This window comes from Pogona vitticeps, chromosome 1, assembly GCF_051106095.1.
Source record: "Pogona vitticeps strain Pit_001003342236 chromosome 1, PviZW2.1, whole genome shotgun sequence".
In the NCBI taxonomy this organism is placed as follows: domain Eukaryota; kingdom Metazoa; phylum Chordata; class Lepidosauria; order Squamata; family Agamidae; genus Pogona; species Pogona vitticeps.
In genome coordinates this window covers 166,340,277-166,362,648 of record NC_135783.1, presented here as the reverse complement: position 1 = coordinate 166,362,648, position 22,372 = coordinate 166,340,277, and the positions used below count along the sequence as shown (strand labels likewise).

The 22,372-nt window shown below is 41.0% G+C and overlaps 1 protein-coding gene across 7 annotated transcripts in view; it reads left to right on the top strand.

The window, feature by feature from the left end:
• LOC110080662 (protein FAM228B) overlaps positions 1-20,361 on the top strand; it is a 56,896-nt gene extending 36,535 nt beyond the window's left edge. For 4 of the 7 annotated variants that reach the window (XM_072976751.2, XM_072976762.2, XM_072976747.2 and 1 more), the window contains 4 exons: positions 2,380-2,457; positions 8,409-8,496; positions 15,002-15,146; positions 19,161-20,361. In XM_072976751.2, the coding sequence (XP_072832852.1) occupies positions 2,380-2,457; positions 8,409-8,496; positions 15,002-15,146; positions 19,161-19,350 (501 nt within the window). In that variant the 3' untranslated portion in view covers positions 19,351-20,361. Of the gene's footprint in view, positions 1-2,379; positions 2,458-8,408; positions 8,497-12,259; positions 12,668-15,001; positions 15,147-15,639; positions 15,983-19,160 lie in introns of those variants that run through there. The other 3 variants (XM_072976755.2, XM_078378332.1, XM_072976758.2) reach the window with 3 other exon arrangements.
• Positions 20,362-22,372: the final 2,011 nt, after the last annotated feature.

The window sequence follows — 22,372 nt, the reverse complement described above, 5'->3', positions numbered from 1 at the left end:
AGTTATGTCTGTGTGAGTGAGTGATCCAGTTAGTTTCCAGTTTTACTTTGCTGCCTTTTGTAATAACAAAGAATGAAATGTGTTAACTGTCATATGTTAGATCTTTACATATGTGTTAACTGTCATATGTTAGATCTTTACTTTTCTGTTCATGTATTTGTTTTCTACTTTCCTTGTGTCTCCCTTTCCATTAGGCTTCCTCTGCTCCTGGATCCCCTGTCTCCCTTTGTGTGCTCCTTCCTCCATTTCACCCACTTTTTGAGTTCCCTATTCCTTCTGATAGCTCCTACTTCCCCTCTTTCCTCCCTCCATTTCCTTTCTCCATCCTTTCTGTCTCCCTTTCCACATCACCAATTATAGTTCTCCCCTCAATCTTGCTTCCTCCCTCTGTTCCATCTCATTTTTTTCATTTGCTTCCACCTTTTCCGCCATATCTCCACTCGCCTTCTCTTTTTGTTCATTCACCCTTCTTACAGATGTCCCCCTCAGAGCTGGCCTCCTCTTCAAGTTACCCGCCATTTCCTCTCCCTACTCCTTCTCTACCTTCTGCTTCTCCACCTTCTTCTTCTTCAACTCCTCAAACACCTGGGCCTTTCAAAGAGCCTCCAGCTTCTGAACAGGAGTCTTTTCATGACTTCAGTGCTTATCATTCCCATAACCCTTTCTTCCTCCCTATACCTCCATCTGTCCAGTCATGCAGGAGATATCAAGCTCGACAGAAGAACAGTGACAGCGTTAAGTATTCTTGAAGACAGAAGATGCTTTGGTCTCCTTCAGTACTATGGCCCATAAATAAGTGTTAGCACTTCTACAGTAGAACAGGTTCAGGTGCTTCTCAAGCATTTGTGAATGTTGTTAAGGTCTTAGGGACAAGATTGTCTGGATTCACTGCTCCTTGTCCCATAGATGTCACAGAAAATGAAAGGGTTATGGGACCTGTGGACTTTTTATATTGATTTTATAGCATAGTGCCTTTATTCCCTTTTAAGATTGTAAGCTCTTTGGAGCATTGATACATCTTTTTGTTGTATGTGTGTATCCTGTATTTATGCATATCCCATATCAGTTCATTCAGTGTTCATATTTAATTGTCACTGGTGCTTTTAATTGCATATTTAATGTAAGAAATCAAAGGCAAACTGGCTTTTCTAGACTGTTTACGAAATGGACTCACTTCTGTAGATACAAGTACATTGCAAATGTAATTCTTTTCAAAGAGGTTTCTGATGTAAATGCTATGGTCCCAGGAAGTCTTGAAATGTCAGTTTAATGGTGATGCAAGCAAAATGGCACCTAGGAATGAAGAAGAGACACTAACCCATTTCTTCCCGTGCTGTTTTTCTGCTGGAAATATCTCCCAGCTGCTCCCTCATCACCCTGAAGTAGTTGTTCAGTGCAAACAGTACCCTTTGTGGGAAAATGGCATTAAAAACCGTGTGGGGGAGACTGTGTGTGTGTGTGGGGGGGAAGGTATACTCTTATTTGTGTGCAGGTAGGGATCCCTGTCTGTGGTATTTTTCTGAAAAAGAAAATGGCCACCAGTTCTAAGGATTCTTAAACATTCCTAATGGAATGTGTAATTTGGTCCCTTGTGGCTAGAAACCTAGTTTCTAATCACAGAATAATAGAATCATAGAGTTGGAAGGGGCCTATAAGGCCATCAAGTTTGTATAAGGATCCAAATCAACTGACATGGTTGTCCAATTTTCTCTTGAATGCCTCCAGCATTGGAGCATTCACCACCTCATGAGGCAGTTGGTTACACTGTTGTACTGCTGTAACAGTTAGGAAGTTTTTCCTGACATTCAACCAAAATCTGGCTTCCTATTATGTGTCCTGCATTCTGGGATGATTGACAACAGATCCTGCCCCTCCTCTATATAGCTGTCTTTTAAGTATTTGAAAAGTGCTATCATATCTTTCCTCAGTCTTCTTTTTGCATGGTTAACATGCCCAGTTCTTTCACTCTTTCCTCATAGGGCTTGGTTACCAGTCCAGTCCTTACTGTTAATAATTGGGATCTTCCTACCTTATTTTATAATTTTGGGAACTATTACTTTAAAAGTTGGAATCTTGATAATGCTGAAAATAAAAAAAGATAATGTTTTCTAACAGATGTTTCGATTCTGAATTGGCTTAAATGGCAACATGTATTCTGCATTTCTCTGGCTATATAGCTGGTGATGCATGAAGATGATAGAGGTAAAATGCATTTTCAACCGAATAGTAATTGGTAAATGTTGGGTACAATATTTATTAATCTGACTTGTTTCCTCTATGATATCTTAAAATGCCAGAGAGGAAATACTGCCTTGCTGGTCTTTAATGATTTTTATGTCGCAGCCCATTTTTTAAACTTTGGTATTTTTCTTTGTCTAGGGCAATGCATTTTTAGAAAGTTACACTCCTTCAGTTTATGATCCTTTCTTCTTGAAGACTTGTACAGACATTTGGAAGGTAGAAGAACCAGAGTCTTCTGATCTTTCTGACTAGATGTGGAAGTTAACAATTGAACTGGTTTGTAGGAAAAACCTCTGTAGTGATGGGTCTGAGTTGAAGTTAAAAAATAACATAGCAAGCACTGTATTTTTCTATGTATAAGCTACTACTTCCCCCTAAAATTGTTAGACTAAAAATTGAAGGTTGTCTTATACATGGAGGAGAAAACCGTGCGGTTGCGAAACTGCCCATGTCTCTGCAAACAGGCTTCCTCCAATCATGAGCCTTATGTAAATGACATAAGCTGGTGCAGAGGAGATCGTGTAGTTAGTGCAACAGTGATCGGTAATGTTGGATCATTCTGAGCCTATAAAGATGTCAGAAAATAAAATAAGCGAATGTCTTACTCTGCAAAATTCAAACTGAATGTTATCAGTTATGCAAACAAGGCTGAAGGAAGTGACTTGCTCAGCTAAGTGTGATGCTATAATATCATAGTACAGTGGTGCCCCGCATGACGACACTGCTAAATGACGAATCCGCAGGACAGCGATGTTTCCTATGGGGAGGGTTTCATTTGAAATATGGTTAGGTCCGTGCTTCGCGAACCGTTTGTTCGCAAGATGAAGATTTTTCCAGCTGATCATCGGGTTCCTAAAATGGCTGCCCTGTGTTTTCCAGACCCATGCTTCACAGGGCAGCCATTTTAACAGCTGATCAGCACTTGGAAAATGGCTTCCCTATGGGCGATCTTCGCTGGACGACGAGGTAATTACCCCATTGGAACGCATTAAATGGGTTTCAATGCATTCCCATGAGGAAACTGTTTTTGCTGGATGATGTTTTCGCTTAGCAGAGGTTTCAGGGGAGCCACTGTACTGGTATGTAAATGTTGCCTAATTACTAAGTAAAATTTGTCCTCTGAAGATGCTGGCCACAGAGACTGACGAAACGTTAGGAAGAACCACTTTCAGAACATGGCCAAGAAGCCCGAAAAACCCACAACAACCATAAAATTTGTCCCTTTCCAATGTTTAAAATATTGATTTCTGAATTTGGGGTTAGAAAATTGGGTGGTGTTTTATACATGGGGGTGTCTTATACACGGAAAAATACGGTTTATAAAATGGTGTGTCAGAGATCTGCGTATTGCCTACTGAGTCATGTTAAAAAAGCAGACAGCTTTGCAAACCTGACTGTAACTTTCCTGCTCATGGTCCTCACATTTTCACTTCTACATGGTTTGTTTCCATGTTTCTTGGAGTCCTGTGTGATTGTGGACACTGAACTCCTTTCCTTGTTTTGATGGTACCTGTACCACATCTACATCCACATGCACATACTCATATCCATTTTTCTTTTTCTCATATTAATTCACAATACTACTTGTTCACTCCTTTATTTCCTTCCTTCCTTCCCACCCTCCTTTCCATTTCGCACTTTGTTTTGCACTTGTTGCCACCATGTAGCAAATAGGTTTTGAAATAAATGACTTTTGTTTCATTTCGTTAGTCGTTTAGTCGTGTCCGACTCTTTGTGACCCCATGGACAAGAGCAGGCCAGGCCCTCCTATCTTTCACTGCCTCCCAGAGTTGCGTCAAATTCGTGTTGGTTGCTTTGCAGACGCTGTCCAGCCATCTCATCCTCGGTCGTCCCCTTCTCTTGCCATCACACTTTCCTAACATCAAGGTCTTTTCCAAGGAGTCTTCTCTTCTCATGAGATGGCCAAAGTACTGGAGCCTCAGCTTCAGGATCTGTCCTTCCAGTGAGCACTCAGGGTTGATTTCCTTTAGAATTGATAGGTTTGTTCTCCTTGCAGTCCAGGGGATTTGGCTGTCTGCTTTCTTTATGGTCCAGATCTCACTTCCATACATCACTACAGGAAAAACCATAGCTTTGACTATTCGGACTTTCATTGGCAAGGTGATGTCTCTGCTTTTTAAGATGCAGTCAAGATTTGTCATCGCTTTCCTCCCAAGAAGCAGGCGTCTTTTAATTTCGTGGCTGCTGTCTCCATCTGCAGTGATTATGGAGCCCAGGAAGATAAAATCTGACACTGCCTCCATATCTTCCCCTTCTATTTCCCAGGAGGTGATGGGACCAGTGGCCATGATCTTAGTTTTTTTGATGTTGAATTTCAGACCGTTTTTTGCACTCTCCTCTTTCACCCTCGTTACAAGGTTCTTTAATTCATTGTCACTTTCTGCCATCAGAGTGGTATCATCTGCCTATCGGAGGTTGTTGATATTTCTTCCGGCAATCTTAATTCCAGCTTGGGATTCCTCCAGTCCAGCTTTCCGCATGATGTATTCTGCATATAAGTTAAATAAGCAGGGAGACAATATACAGCCTTGTCGTACTCCTTTCCCAATTTTGAACCAATCAGTTGTTCCATATCCAGTTCTAATTGTTGCTTCCTGTCCCACATATAGGTTTCTCAGGAGATAGATAAGGTGGTCAGGCACTCCCATTTCTTTAAGAACTTGCCATAGTTTGCTGTGGTCGGCACAGTCATAGTCTTTTGCGTAGTCAATGAAGCAGAAGTAGATATTTTTCTGGAACTCTCTGGCTTTCTCCATAATCCAGCGCAGGTTAGCAATTTGGTCTCTAGTTCCTCTGCCCCTTCGAAATCCAGTTTGTACTTCTGGGAGTTCTCGGTCCACATACTGCTGAAGCCTACCTTGGAGGATTTTGAGCATAACCTTGCTAGCGTGTGAAATGAGTGCAATTGTACGGTAGCTGGAGCATTCTTTGGCACTGCCTTTCTTTGGGATTGGGATGTAGACTGATCTTTTCCAATCCTCTGGCCACTATTGGGTTTTCCAAACTTGCTGGCATATTGAATGTAGCACTTTAACAGCATCATCTTTCAAGATTTTAAATAGTTCAACTGGAATGCCATCACCTCCACTGGCCTTGTTGTTAGCCAGGCTTTCTAAGGCCCACTTGACTTCACTCTCCAGGATGTCTGGCTCAAGGTCAGCAACTACATTGTCTGGGTTGTCCGGGATATCCAAATCTTTCTGTTATAATTGCTCTGTGTATTCTTGCCACCTCTTCTTGATGTCTTCTGCTTTTGTTAGGTCCCTCCCATTTTTGTCCTTTATCATGTCCATCTTTGCGCAAAATGTTCCTCTGATATTTCCAATTTTCCTGAACAGATCTCTGGTCTTTCCTTTTCTGTTATTTTCCTCTATTTCTTTGCATTGTTCATTTAAGAAGGCCCTCTTGTCTCTCCTTGCTATTCTTTGGAAGTCTGCATTCAATTTTCTGTAACTTTCCCTATGTCCCTTGCATTTTGCTTCCCTTCTCCTCTCTGCTATTTCTAAGGCCTCGTTGGACAGCCACTTTGCTTTCTTGCATTTCCTTTTCTTTGGGATGGTTTTTGTTGCTGCCTCCTGAACAATGTTACGAGCCTCTGTCCAAAGTTATTCAGGCACTCTGTCCACCAAATCTAGTTCCTTAAATCTGTTCTTTACTTCCACTGTGTATTCATAAGGGATTTGGTTTAGGTTATACCTGAGTGGCCCAGTGGTTTTTCCTACTCTCTTCAGTCTAAGCTTGAATTTTGCTATGAGAAACTGATGATCAGAGCTGCAGTCAGCTCCAGGTCTTGTTTTTGCTGACTGTATAGAGCTTCTCTATCTTTGGCTGCAGAGAATATAATCAATCTGATTTCGATAATGCCCACCTGGTGATTTCCATATATAGAGTTGCCTCTTGTGTTGTTGGAAAAGAGTGTTTGTGATGACCAGCTTATTCTCTTGACAAAACTCTATTAGCCTTTGTCCTGCTTCGTTCTGAACTCCAAGGCCAAACTTCCCTGTTGTTCCTTTTATCTCTTGGCTCCCTACTTTAGTATTCCAGTCTCCTAGAATGAGAAGAACATCTTTCTTTGGTGTCAGTTCTAGAAAGTGTTGTAAATCTTCATAAAATTGTTCAATTTCAGTCTCCTCAGCAATGCTGGTTGGTGCATAAACTTGGATTATTGTGATGTTGAAAGGTCTGCCTTGGATTCGTATTGACATCATTCTGTCATTTTTGAGATTGTATCCCATTACAGCTTTTCCCACTCTTTTGTTGACTATGAGGGTCACTCCATTCCTTCTACGGGATTCTTGCCCACAATAGTAGATATGATAATCATCTGAGCTGAATTCACCCATTCCTGTCCATTTTAGTTCACTGATGCCCAGGATGTCATTTATTCTTGCCATCTCTTGTTTGACCACATCCAGCTTCCCAAGGTTCATAGATCTTACATTCCAGGTTCCTATGCAGTATTTTTCTTTGCAGCATTGGACTTTCCTTTCACTTCCAGGCATGTCCACAGCTGAGCGTCCTTTCAGCTTTGGCCCAACCACTTCATTAGCTCTGGAGTTACTTGTACTTGTCCTCCGCTCTTCCTCAGTAGCATGTTGGACGCCTTCCGACCTGAGCGGCCCATCTTCCAGCGTCATATCTTTTAGCCTTTTGTTTCTGATCATGGGGCATTCTTGGCAAAGATACTGGAGTGGCATTGCCATTTCCTACTCCAGGTGGATTGTGTTTAGTCGGAACTCTCCACTATGTCCTGTCCATCTTGGGTGTCCCTGCACGGCATAGCCCATAGCTTTTCTGAGTTACTCAAGCCCCTTCGCCACGACAAGGCAGCAATTCATGAAGGGGAATAAATGTCTTATTCACACATTTTGTAATCCTAATCGTTGTGAGAGAGAAATTTAGGAGTGATTGCCATACATGAAGGTCAGCTTGTCCCTCTCTAGCTTAAATTTTTCTAGCCTCTCTGCAGTTTCATTTAGATCAAGAGATTGTGTTTATATAAATGGGAGGCTTTTCACAGCTGTACAGGTATTAGGTTGGTCCCAGTGACTAGAAAGACTGTGGTGGATCAAAAATGGCTGTGGGCCAGAATCAGCTTCCAGGTTGGTGGTACTCTACCTCACTTTAACATAATCCAAGGTACATATAAATTTTATTTGGTTACTCCACATGGAATAATGCACTGTTCTTGGTACTATTTGTGCTCTTGACAAGGTATTATAAACAGGCTGTGGGCTGAGGAATTTTTTAATAAAAGCAAATAATGGTTTTTACTGCTCCAAAGAACTAGAATAAAAGTTATATCAGGTACACGTTTCACCTTGCTGGGTAGCACAGTACGTTCGATTCCCCTGTAGGCCTTCTGGGTGAAGAACCAGCCCGTGTAGCTATGGACAAGCTGTACATTCCAGAGCACTCCTTAAAGGGCAATGGTAAACATATTTTGGCATTTCTCTCCTAGAAACCTCTGACAAGGTTGCTATATGTTAGAATTATTATGATATATATTGCTCTAAGTGGTTAACAAGATTTTAATATCTTCATTGTTTCCTATAGATCAGGATGTCAATACAACATTTTCCAACATCATTATCCCTTCTGTATGGAACGCCATTGTTAACAATTGCAGGCATTTAGGATATTTACATATGTCAGGTTTAGTACTACTGCGAGCCAAAGTAGGCGGTCTACACATTTATGGCTATTTAATGTACTATGGAAGTCTTTGTTTGCTTATACAGATTGTGAGGGAATGAGATCAGGATGTAGTGGCTCTTACCTAGCTACACAAATAGTATAACCTTTACAGGCAAGTTGCCTTAAATTAAATCTGTTGCATACTGAGTTGCATGACTCAGCATGCAACTGATACCATGTATGGTGATTTCTTAACTTGGTGCTGTTGGCCTCCAAAGGTTATTCCTGTGCAAGAAGACTTGGGCCACTATCTAAGTAGATAGCTGTAAGTACTAGTAAGAGTACTAGAGAAAATGCAAATACTGTTAGCAGCTATGCTATGTCTGTTAGCAGCTATGTCTTACTTAAACATTTTATGCATAGAATGTTCACTGCTTAACCTGATGACTTGATGTTGTGGCTGGATTTTGAGTGTGAAAATAATAAACTTTCTGGGTCTTTTAAAATAGGCATCCATTCCACCTTTAAATGATCCCTTGTTAAAGGAGATACAAGAAAGATACTTTGAGGCTGGCATTATAAAGCAGTGTGACACAGGTATTTCATAATTAGGGCGAGGATTTCTATAACATGTTATATTTTTTTCTGCAGCCTTTGTTTGAATGTATAAGTTAAAACATGTTTATAAATAATCTGCTGAGAATTACGTGGTTTTTATTTTGCCTGGAAAGTCATACTTTGACCTTTTTAAAGTGTTATACAACCATGAAAAAGAAAGTACATCTTCTTTGAATTCTATGGTTTTCCACATCAAGATGTAAGAAAAATCATCAGGTCCTTGGCAGATCTGAAAATTAGGTAAATACAACCTCAGATGAACAGTACATTACATATCACACCATGTCATTATTTATTTTACAAGAATAAAGCTTAAAAAGGAGAGGCTATTTGTGAAAAATGAAGTACACCTTATGATTCAGTACTTTGTAGAACCACCTTTAGTAGCAAAAACTTAAATTAATCATTTTCTGTGTGGCACTATCAGTCTCTCACATCATTGTGAAGGAATTTTGGCCCATTCTTCTTTACAATGTTGCTTCAATTCATTGAGATTTGTGGCATTTGTTTATGCACAGATCTCCTTAAGGTCCTGGCACAGCATTTCAATCGAGTTGAGGTCTGGACTCTGACTGGGCGATTGCAACACATTGATTCTTTTTCAGCCATTCTATTGTAGATTTGCTGGTGTGCTTGGTATCATTGTCTTGTTGCATGACCCAATTTCAGACAATTATTTTATTTATTTTATTTTATTTATATCCCGCCTATCTGGTCAAGCGAGGACCACTCTAGGCGGCTAACAATCTTAAAATAATACAGTAAAAATGTAAATAAACAGTTATAAATAATAACAACACTAAATTACGATGCACAAACACAAAACATAGAACAGTAAGGGGGAACGAAAGAGGTCATATGTGATGGGAAGGCCTGCTGAAACATCCAAGTTTTTAATTGCTTCTTAAAGGTACCCAGCGAGGGAGCCCCGCGAATCTCAGGAGGTAAGTTGTTCCAGAGGCGAGGAGCCACCGCCGAGAAGGCCCGATTTCTTGTTTTTTCCTTCCGGGCCTCCCTCGGCGTTAGGGTCCTCAGCCTCACCTCCTGTCTCGCACGAGTGACACGGGTAGATCTTGGTGGGAGTAGGCATTCCGCCAAGTATCAAGGCCCTAAACTGTTTAGGGCTTTATAGGTAAGCATCAACACTTTGAAGTCGATGCGGAATCGGATGGGCAGCCAATGCATTGCAGCCAGAGTGGGTGAAATATGGTGGTAGTTTTTCACACCACTAAGTAATCTGGCCGCCACATTCTGCACTACCTGTAATTTCCACAGCAGCCTCAAAGGTAGCCCCACGTAGAACGCATTGCAGTGGTCTAATCTCGAGATTACGAGTGCATGCACCAAGGTAGTGAGCGCCCCCACATCAAGGTAGGACCGCAGCTGGGCTATCCGCCTGAGGTGAAAAAAGGCAGTGCGGACCACCGACGCCACCTGGGATTCCATAGTGAGCACCGGGTCCAGATGGATCCCCAAGCTGCGGACCCATCCTTGGCGGGAAGAGTCACCCCCCAAAAGTGAGGGAGTTTCCCAACCCCCCAACTGTGGGGGCGCCCACCCTCAGTACCTCTGTCTAGTCCGGGTTCAGCATCAGCCCGTTCTCCTGCATCCATTGCAGTACAGTCCCCAGGCAGCGCTGGAGGGACAGGACGGCATCTCCTGCGGTAGGTGGAAAAGAGATGTAGAGCTGAGTGTCATCAGCATACTGGTGACACCGGGCTCCACACCCCCTGATGACCCCACCCAGCGGCCTCATATAGATGTTGAACAGCATTGGGGAGATAATCGACCCCTGTGGAACCCCGCAATTGGGACACCACGGGGCCGAGACCCTCTCCCCAAGCTGTACACTCTGGCTGCGGTCCTCCAAGAAGGAACGGAGCCAGGCCAATGCCAAGCCACCTATTCCCAACTCGGAGAGCCTCCCCAGGAGGATACCGTGGTCAATGGTATCAAAGGCCGCTGAGATATCGAGGAGAACCAGCAGAGACACTTTGCCCCTATCGGTCTCCCTCAGTAGGTCATCACACAGGGCGACCAATGCTGTCTCTGTCCTGTGGCGCGGCCTGAAGCCCGACTGAAATGGATCCAGGGCATCTGTTTCATCCAGGAGCGCCTGAAGCTGATCGGCCACCACCCTCTTGACCACCTTGCTATAGTTGCCAGTTTCATCCGCCGCCAAACTGGGTTTCTTCCTAATGGGCCTAATGAGTGTGTCCTTCAGGGCGGATGGAAATCTGCCCTCAAGGAAAGACCCATTAATTATAGCTTTGGCTGTCGAACAGATGGCCTCACATTTGACGCTAGAATACTTTGGTATACAGAGGAGTTCATGGTTGACTCAATGACTTCAAGGTACCCAGGTCCTCTGGCTGCAAAACAAGCCCATATCATCACTCCTCCACCACTGTGCTTGACAATTGGGATGAGGTGCGTTGATATGCTATGTTTGCTTTCTGCTAAATATGGCACCATGTCCACTTTGGTCTTGTCTGTCCAAAGAATCTTGTTCCAGAAGTCTTGTGGTTTGTCCAGATGCAACTTGGCAAACCTAACCCTTGCTTCTTTTTAGAGAGAAGAGGTTTTCTCCTAGCAATCCTTCCAAACAAACCATACTTTTCCACTCTTTTTCTAATTATACCATCATGAACTTGAACATTTAACATGCTGAGACCTGTAGAGTCTGAGATGTAACTCTTGGTGTTTTGTTTGTTTGTTGTTTGTTTGTTTGTTTTGCAATTTCTCTGAGCATTGCATAGTCTGACCTTGGGGTGAATTTTCTTGGATGTCCTCTCCTGCGAAGAATGTTTCCCACTTGTGAATCATCCTCTTCACTGTAGATTGATGGACTTTAAATTGTTTGAAATTGGCCTTATAACCCTTCCCAGATTTACAGGCAGCAACAATTGCTTCTCTATGATCATTGCTGATATGTTTCCTCCTTGGCATTGTGTTAACACACACCTGAATGCTCCAGACCAGCAAACTGCTAAAATCTTGGCTTTTATACAGATGACCACCCTTGCTGATGATCAGTTTTTCAAGGGCATTTGGTTAGTTGTTAATCTGAGATTGTATTTACCTAATTTTCAGACCTGCTAAGGACCAGATGGTTTTTATTATGTCCTGATACATAAAATCATAGAACTGAAAGGGAGTGCACTTTCTTTTTCACATGTCTATTTCTGCTTAATTTTGTAATGTATATTTTGGTCATTTTTGGGTTGTCAGCAACACTGTTAATGATTTCATTATGCCTAAAACTAGATACAGTGGTGCCTCGCATTACGATCGCTTCGTTTAACAGCGAAATTGCATTACGATGAACTTTTTGCGATCGCTTTTGCAATTGCAAAATGATGTTTCCTATGAGGGAATTTCACTTTGCGATGATTGGTTCCCTGCTTCGGGAACCGATTCTTCGCAAAACAACAATTTCCCAACAGCTGATCGGCAGTTTCAAAATGGCCACTGGGTAAATAAAATGGCTCCCCGCTGTGTTTAGGGACGGATTCCTCACAGGACAGGCAGCGAAAATGGCCGCCCTATGGATGATCTTCGCTGGACTGTGAGTTTTAAGCCCATCGGAACGCATTAAACAGGTTTTAATGCGTTTCTATGGGCTTTTAAATTTTGCTTTACGCTGTTTTCGTTCTACAGCGATTTTGCTGGAACGAATTAACATTGTAATGCGAGGCACCACTGTATTTAGTGAGTGTAAAATTATGGTGTTTGGTTCCAGAGTTTAGGGAGCATGAGAGAGACTGCAGATTAATACAACCAGAAAAATCAGCAGTAGCTGAACATGCCCTAAAACAAGCTGGACATGAAATTCTATTTCAAAATACTGAAGTACTGGACAACACCAGCAATCTGTTATATTAGACTGCACAGGGAAGCCATTGAAATCCATAAACAAAACTTCAACAGGAAAGAAGGCCTGAAACTAAACACGGCCTAGCACCCCATTCTGAAAAATACAACTTGCAAAAGGTCAACAAACTTACCCAGCCACAAGGGCCTGAGATCATTGCACAAAAAAAGACCAGCTAATGACACCCATCAATCACAGTGACAGATAATCTCTCCCTCTCCCCCCTCATCACAAGAAAAACATGCTGATCACCCTATCTCCTGAAAAAAGACAAAAGCCATTTCCACAGCTGTAATACTACCCAACAAGCACCAACAGAGCATGGACAGAGTTCCTACTCCAGTCCTCTGAAGATGCCGGCCACAGAAACTGGCGAAACGTCAGGAAGAATAACCTTTAGAACAGAGCCCGAAGTAAAATTTGTTGGCTTTGTGCCAGAATTGTCTCCAGACAGGCTAGCTTTTTTCAAATTTGTTCCTATGACCTCTTTTGATGTCGAACAGAGTTTCTCCAGATAAAAGAACATACTGATGGACAACAGAAGGAATTTTTATTTTGATAACTTCAAGATGCACTTGATCATCCAAAGCAATTCTGCTGTTGACATAAACTAACCCAGATATGACGGTTTTACTCTTGTTCATTTGATTCCTTCAATACTAGCACTTCTGCACTGGAAGTGAAGAATTGCACCTTTTAATGTGTGTGTATATGCACAGATTTTTCAAAATTTGGGTGCTAATTTCAGCAAAATTTTAAACTCATTTTTGGTTTAATTAGTCATATTTAAACATTTCAAGGTCATGAATACTTGTATATTTCTGTCATTTTTAAGTCATAGAAATTCTCACCATGTTCATAACACTTATTATCTCCTATGGAGTGTCAGATTTAGGATCATCAAATCAACTCATACTTGGATCCTACCCAGTCCTCTGGGTAGAGTGGGTGACATATAAATTAAATAAATAAAATAAATAAATATTTAAATTGGACTTCAAAGATTTGGGGAGTCTGCAAATTCTCCACAGCTAACAATGCCCTTCTCAAGAAATATTTTTTCCAGTTCGGAACCCAGATAATTGATTGCACCTGGTTATTCAGTTATACTTTTTAATAAGAATGACTTGTGCAAAACTTTCTCATATATTTCAATTTTTCTTTTATTGGGAGATTTTATATTTGACGTGTATATGTTTGAAGAGATCAATGTGTCAAAAGTAGAAAATTCTATCCATGTTTATTTAATAAAAGGAACATGACTATTTCTTGTAACATTTACCGAGCAGCCTTAAGTATATGATTAAGCACACACCAATAAGGGTAATATATTTTCTCTAGATGGAATATATTTCTCACCTTTAGTCACTATACAGTGACTAAAATTCCTTCGTTCTCCTTCCTCCACAATTTGTATTATTTTTCTTCAGTCCTCGGCTGAGGTTTTATCTCTTTCTGCCATAAGCCTCTGTGTTATCACAAGTTGCTTGTGAGCATTAGTTCTAAAATATATACAGTGGTGCCCCGCTTGATGACGATAATCTGTTCCAGGAAAATCGCTATTAAGCGAAATTGTCGTCAAGTAAAAAAAACCAATTGGAATACATTGAAAACTAGTTAATGTGTTCCAATGGGGGAAATACCTGATCGTCCAGCGACGATCCTCCATAGGGCGGCCATTTTACGATCCCTGTGTTGCGAAAATAGGTCCGGAAAACAGCGGGGAGCCATTTTGGGAACTGCCAATCAGCTGTTTTTAATTGTCGTCCAGCGAAAAAACGGTTCCCGAAGCAGCGACCGAAACAATGTAAAGCGAAAAATACCCATGGAAACCTCATTTTGCAGTCGCTATAGTGATCGCAAAAAAGTCATCGTAAAGCGATTTCGTTGTCTAACAGGGCCGTTGTCAAGTGGGGCACCACTGTACATTTAACATTAGCCAACCACGATAGCTGTGACCATTTTAATAAATAAAACATTCACTATTTGAAATAAAATATTCACTATTTTTCTATTCTGTTTATTTTCCCTCTGCTTTTCTTTTCATGTTGTACCAGTGTCTGCTTTTAGAACCATATCTTTGGTGTAAATAACCTGCATTTGAGTACTGATTTGAAAACAAACATCATAGTACTTTACAGGAATTGCTAAAAGGCATTTTGCTAAAAGGCAAAACATGCTCTTTATTTTTGCTTGCAAACAAAAGTTATTTATGGTTTTTGCTGCCAACTGGGGGAATTAAAATAATTGAATTCAAATATGTTTTAATTTGTTCCCTTTTCCTGTCCTTCCTGCCTAACCTTGACAGAGTCTATCTCAGGCTTATTTGTCTGATAGTCTGTTGATCTTCAGTAAGAGCCCTTCCAGAGCCTTCCCTTTCTTCCTCCATCAAGATTACAGGATAGCCTTACTGGTTCTGAGGGTTAGGGGGTAAGGGAATTAGTTAATATAGTCACTTCCCAAAATGTTTCAAAGTGACATGTCCACATCAAGGAGATATCCATCACACAAGAGGTGTGGCTGTTGGCCAAAATACTGCCTTGTCTTTCTCTCCATAGTGGTCACACCAACATCTGGCAACATTTTGTATGTGTTTACAACTTCTTACAGGGAAAATATACTCCTCCAAAGAGATTAATGAACTCCAAAAGGTTGAACTGCCATTGCTTCCTTTGAGTCGGCAGCTGATGAATCCAGTTGAGTGGCTAAAAATTCCTCCTGGGTATATGGAAAGCGAGATTCGTCAGAAGAGCCGGTAATATTTTTATGTCTTTATAAAAATATTTATTTCATTTCCCTTACATGGGAGGTTGTATAGATCTGCCCTGTATTCCTTCCGTGGCACTGTTACCACTTGGTATAGAAAATCTTGTATTGTGGTGCTTTGTGTCATCTAAAATCTCTGTTGCCCAAGGCAATAATTGTACAAACCTGTACTGAGTAGACAAAAATCAGCATTAACCAGAATCTGACTAGCAACTTCTTGTTAGTTTACTAGTTATTGTATTACCTGTTTATTTGTACCTATGGAAGCTGACAAGGTAAAGGTTCCCCTTGACATTTAGTCCAGTCGTGTCGGACTCTAGGGCGTGGTGCTCACCCCTGTCTCCAAGCTGTAGAGCCAGTGTTTGCCCATAGACAACTTCTGTGGTCACATAGCCAGCTGGACTAGAAACGGAATGCTGTTACCTTCCCACCGAGGTGGTCCCTATTTATCTACTTGCATTTACCTGCTTTTGAACTGCTAGGTTGGCAGGAGCTGGGACAAGTGACGGGAGCTCACTCCATTGCGTGGATTTGATCTTACAACTGCAAGTCTTCTGACCTTGCAGCACAGAGGCTTCTGTGGTTTAACCTGCAGCGCCACCGTGTCCCACCGGAAGCTGATAGAGGACAGCCCAAATAGTATTTCAGGGAGAGCATTAATGCAAAGTTGCAAGAGCACTGGAACTACCTTGCCATTAATTTGAATCCACCCCCCTGAAACTGAAGGTTTTATTTGGCATACTGATCTATAGTTACTTGTCTTCATCTATAAATTCATGTTACAATTTTCTAGTTATAGTTTTAAATCCTGTTAATGCTCTCTTTTCCCCAAATCACATTTTTCACAATTTTTGTCACAAAATTTACAATTTTGAGCTTCTGCTGTGTTCTTTATTATCATATTTTTGTCAATATTCAATTAATTCCTGTACAGATCTCATATCCCCTTAATTTTATCTTTTTCTGCCACACTGAAGCTGGTTTGTTTGTTGTTTTAGAAGTGTGCTAGTTTGTAAGGGGGGAGAATGGAAGAATGGGATCTCTTCAGGTGGTTTTCATGAAGTATATGGACAAATTTCTCTTAACCACTGTAGAGCAAGTGGCTCAGCAGTTTCTACAGGCATAGTGCTCTATCCCAGTGATCCCCAGCCTTGGGCCTCCAGATGTTCTTGGACTTCAACTCCCAGAAATCCTGGCCAGAAGAGGTGGTGGTGAAGCCTTCTGTGAGTTGTAGTCCAAGAACATCTGGAGGCCCAAGGTTGGGGACCACTGCTCTATCCAGTGCTTCAAGCCAGTAGCCAAAGAACTTGTGAATTCCCCCTTATGCAACCAGCAGGAAAAAGGGGTGGTGGTGGTATGTTTGGTGAACCGGATGGGAATAAGCCATAAAAAGTTATAAAGTCAGTCACACACAGATGTGTTATTAGAAAATCAGAGATCCAGGAACACAGTGCCATTTGCTATGCAATAGGGGAAGTTACGGCAGTTCACAAGCTGAAGCTATCCCCATTGAAGTGTTAGCCACACAGAGTCAGCTGTTTCCTGCCTGGAGAATAGATTACCTCAGTTACCCAGTAAAGTAACTTTGAAGTACCTTTTGCAGATTAGATTGGGCATCATTCAGTCTCGAAAGACTATGGTAACGTGCTCTGTATGGAGGACTTGGAACAGCATCTAGTGTGGCTGAGGAGGCCAATTCGAGAGTGACAATCTCTTCCACACTGAAGACAAATACAATCTGTCCTGTCCAGCTCCCTGATTTTGCTGCTTTCATGACTGCCTCTTTGCCTCGGCCTGCTGGACAAGCATCTTCAAATTGGGAGAGGCCGTGATGCAACGCCTGCCTCCAGGCTGAATACTCAGATGTCAGGGTTTCCTATCTGTTGAGGTCCATTTCTAAGGCCTTCAGATCCTGCTTGCAGATATATTGTATCGCAGCTGTGGTCTCCCTCTGGGGTGATTTCCCTGCACTCATTCTCCATACAGGAGATCTTTTTGAATCCAACCATCAGCCATTCTCACAACATGCCCAAGCCAACATAGACATAGCTGTTTCAGTAATGTATACATGCTAAAAATTCCAGCTTGTTCTAGGACTACTCTATTTGGAACTTTGTCCTGCTAGGTGATACAAAAAAAAATGTGCCGGAGGCAACACATATGGAAGGTGTTCAGCTTCCTCTCCTGCCGTGCGCAAAGGGTCCAGGACTCACTGCAGTACAGACGTGTGCTCAGGACACCGGCTCTATAGACCTGTGTCCTGAGCACACTCCTGATCTTCGTGTATGCCATCAGCTTCTTATTGAGCCATACTCTATTTGAGTCTAGAGAACATGGTAGCTGCTTTGCCAATGCGTTTATCCAGCTCAACATCTAGGGAGAGAGTGTCAGAGATCGTTGAGCCAAGGTACACAAAGTCACGAACAACCTCCAATTCTTGTGTGGAGACGGTAATAGAGGGAGGTGAGTCCATGCCCTGGCCCATGACTTGTGTTTTCTTCAGGCTGATTGTTAGTCCAAAATCTTGGCAGGCCTTGCTAAAACGATTCATGAGTTGCTGGAGGTCTTCAGCAGAGTGGGCAACAATGGCTGCATCATCAGCGAACAGGAAATCCTGCATGCATTTCAGCTGCGCTTTGGTCTTCACTCTCAATCTAGAGAGGTTAAAGAGCTTTCCGTCTGATCTAGTCTGGAGATAGACACCTCCTGTTGCAGTTCCAAAGGCATGCTTCAGCATGACAGCAAAAACGATCCCAAAAGGGGTTGGTGCGAGGACACACCCCTGTTTCACTCTGCTTCAGATGTCAAAGGGATCTGATGTTGAGCCATCAAAAACTACAGTGTCCTTCATTCTCTCATGAAAGGATCTGATGATGTTAAGGAGATGAGGTGGACATCCAATCTTGGGAAGTATTTTAAAAAGGCCATCCTTGTTAACCAAATCAAAGGCCTTTGTGAGATCTATGAAGGCCACAAAGAGTGACTGCTGTTGTTCCCTGCATTTCTCCTGCAACTGTCTGAGGGAGATTACCATGTCAGTGGTGGATCTATTCACTCAAAATCCACACTGATTCTGGATAGACTCTGTCTGCAAGCACCTGGAGCCTCTTCAGCACAACATGGGCAAGCAGCTTCCCTACAACACTCTCTCCGCCAAGAGTTTACTGCTGCACATTTATGTAACATTCACCCCCAGTCATCTCTTCCTTTGTTATCATGGAGAAGCATCTCCCACCAAGTGTCCCTTGAGAAACTAAAATGCCCTAAAACTGAAGAACTTCCAAGAGAAACTGTGTCAGTATTAGCTTCTATAGTTTTTCACACAAATTCAGATGCTGCTGTAGCAATATATCATTAACAAAATAATAACAGTAAAATAAAGTAAATTTTGAGAAGTGTGCTGCTGACACAATGGAAAATGGGTCACTTTTGTTGGATAAGCATGTGTAACCTACAAAAGTTCAAGAAATGTATCAAAAAGAAAAGACTGCCATGTGAACGTTCCCAGTGAATTAGTACCATATGACTATACATAAATATATATCAGTATAAATGGAGCAGGAAATTGAAACAATTCAAGTTACATGTCTGGTTACTCTCAGTATGGACTAGGAGAGCCAAGAGCGCTGAGAAAAACGTAATCCAGAGCAGGGATTTGCCTGGGCTTTATTCCATGCCTTCTGCCCACATTTTAAAGCCTCAAAAGGAGGAAGTTTCGCACTGCAGATTATTTGTGTTATTCAAACAACAGTTATATCGCTTCTTGACACACATTTTATATTGTTCCCCAATCTGTCAATAAAAGAATGAATAAGGTTTTTATTTATATAGAATTCAAAATTAAAGGAAGTGTATAATATTGGCCAGTTGTTGCTTCTTTTTTGCAGTATCAAATAGCATCAGCCCAGTACATTATATAAATGGTAAAATAGATATTAGCATTCATGGGATCATAGAGTATTGATACCTGATATTTGTAAACAGTGTTAATCATTCTGTCTAGGCAAAAAATGGTCCCAACTAGAAACATGAGTTCTATGGACTTCAAGAGCTGGAATGACTCATCCTTGCTTCAACCAAACAAGAGATGCACCTCTGCCAGAAAACAAGATTTTGTCTGTCTGCCCAGTTTTTTGAAGAAAACACGAACTGGCTCATCAGTTTGTAAACCAGCAATAAAATTTGCTTCCTAATGATATAGATATGAACTGATTCCTTATTCAAGATTCAAAGCGAAAGCTACATGGATCATCTTTGCTACTTACAACAAATATTTTTAAAATAACTATTGGTCTTAATGTGTTGAATCAATCAGATACAGTTAAGAACAGTGTAGTACAAGACGTGGAAAAACTCCAAAGGATATTTGTAAAAGTTCAGCTTCAGATTCTCATATACTGTGTGGGAATCACAGGTTATATGTACTGAATATTCGAAAATTTCTGTTAAATATATGCCCTGTGTTTCCTTGTGCATCAAATACACACTATTGTTTTCTGCTGCATAATATTTCAGGGACACACGGGCAAAATATTTTGTGGATTTCTATAAATTTCACAGTCTGTTGCAGTAGGGTGAACTCACAAGCTGACGATGAGTCACTTTCTGTTAAGTTGCCAAAGGCCCATGATCTGAACATGTGAATCTCTCTCTCTCTCTCTCTCTCTCTCTCTCTCTCTCTCTCTCTGCTTGAACGATGGGTCACCACTTTTTTGTTAGTTCATACGTATGGTATGTGTTCAGCCCTATCCATGTTGAAGGAATCTCTAAACAAACACAGTGTAATTTCTTTTTTAACCTTTCTATGGTTTATTGGCCCTGGCCATAATACAGCAGCAAAGAATACTCCCAGTGTGTAAATAGCATGGGCATAATTTATACACATTAAAAACATCTTAAAGAAGTTGCTTATGCCTGAAAATAAAGTTTCCTCTAATTTAAATCCCACTTCAAAATGGGGCTTGGATAGAAGAGTCACCCAGTTAGTTTTCATTTCCTTCAATCACACAGTGATGTCTTTTCTATAAGAGTACTGTATTTGATACAGGAAAACACCAGCTTCATAAGATTAAAAAAAGTTTCTCGTATGTTAACTGTTTATGTAGTTATTGAGGACAAAGACCCCCAGAGGACATTTATCTTATCTCTTAGAAATGCTAAGACAGCAGCTAATTTTTTTTAAATAAATGGCAATAAATGTCCAAGCCACTTGTTTGGTATCATGCTGTTGTTGGGAGTTTTCCACTTCCCAGAGGAGGAAGTAAATCTACTTACAACTCTCTGCCTGGATGAATGCTTTAGCCTTTTATGTGTCTTATCTATTTCTTGGTCAATTGTTAGCAGTAGGGCCTTGAGGTGATGTGATTGATACCATTGCTCAAGCAGTGACAGGTAGGGTCCAATTAGTATAAGCATGCTAGAAGAATCAGCATACATTCTAGATGTCTGGGAAATATTTAGGAAGGAGCAAATATAAAGACGGATACTGTGTTCCATGTTAAGAATGAACCATGGAATCATCCTGTGGGTCTTTTTAATAATGAAGAACTATGATGACTGTGTTTTGTTTACTACGCACTTCGGTGGGCAGCCATTTCTCTCCCAACAAATTCTTGAAACAAATACAGTGGTGCCTCGCACAACGAGTGCACAGTAGAATGACGAATCCGCACAACGGGGCCGTTCTAGCGATTGCAAATGCGATCGCACACCAACGGCCCCTATGGCTCAAAATCACAGAGCGAAGGTCGGTAAGCGGTTCGCTTACCGACCTTCGCTTTGCAACCCGCCGATCAGCTGTTCAGCGGCTTCAAAATGGCCGCTGGAAGCCCCAAAATGGCCACGCGCAGCATTTTCGCGCCCTCGTTAAGCGAGTGGAGGGTGCAAAAATGGCTGCCAGCCATTGGAGAAACATCGCTGTACGGTGAGTAAAGCTGCTATTGGAACGCATTAAACTAAGTTTAATGTGTTCCAATGGCTTTTTTTGATCCGTACAGCGATGTTTTCACACAGCGAGGGTTAATCCGGAACGTATTAACCTCGCTGTGTGAGGCACCACTGTAGATGAATATTCTAGTTTGGATAGATACACTAGATCTGCTCATGAACACTGTCTTCCACCGGATCTTTTTCTGAAGTGCCACCTGCTCCAAATAGGAACAAGTACAGCTCAAATGTTCCAGTGGAAGAGCAGAGAACTCAACAAAATAAACTTTTTTACAGGTGGCTTGTTAAACACACACTGGCTGCTATGTACACACTGGAAATATTAATTGTATCACATGAAAACAGTAACAATGGAAAACCTTTATTATAAATGTAAGCAATTCTGTTATTTTACTCATTATAGAAATTTTGTAGTTTCATTAACTTTAAAACTATACTGAGTGTTTATTCTGAATGAAACATGAAACTGTGTTGTCTTGTCCAGAAAATTCTGTGATACATAGTTTACAGAATGTGGGGTATCATTCTTATGAAGAGGGAAATAGGTATTTTAATATTTAATATTAGAAACAATGATGTACAGAAAACATTTCCCCCCATACTGTTTGCAATTCGGTTAAACTTATTAGGCAAAATAGCACCTGAGCAATACAACTCAACTCACTGCTTTAAATTAAAAAGCTATACTTAAAATACCAGAAACATAAGTTAAAGATACACATATCAATCAATTCACAGTTACCATTATAAAATCCTCAGTAATTAATATGATTTGCCAAGGGTGTTGCTAAATGAACAGGAGCAAGGCTCGAAGTCTTTTCACAAGGTTTTTGCCTGGGAGTTTCTGATGGGCTTTGTTTCTTGTAAGAAGACCTGGTTTGTTGCATATTTAATTTAAATACATTCTATAAGTAATTCCAGTAATAAATGTGATTTACATTTTGATTGTTTTTCCTAGCTATAGTTCCTATATTCTCATTATTTCATATTCAGCAGTACAATAAAGTATGTTATAGAAACATCAATATGCCTCTACATGGATCTGTACACAAATTATATTAATAATAAATTTGTTTCAAATACAGACATATGCACAACTATTTAACTTTCAACACTTTAGAGTCCTTGCTCATGGTAAGTCTAAAGGGTGCACATTTTATAGGGACTTTATGGGAGTAATAATCTGCAAGGAAACCCAGGTACCTTTAAAATACATATTAAACAGATAATGTGTATGACATTTACATTGATATCGATCATATCACCCTG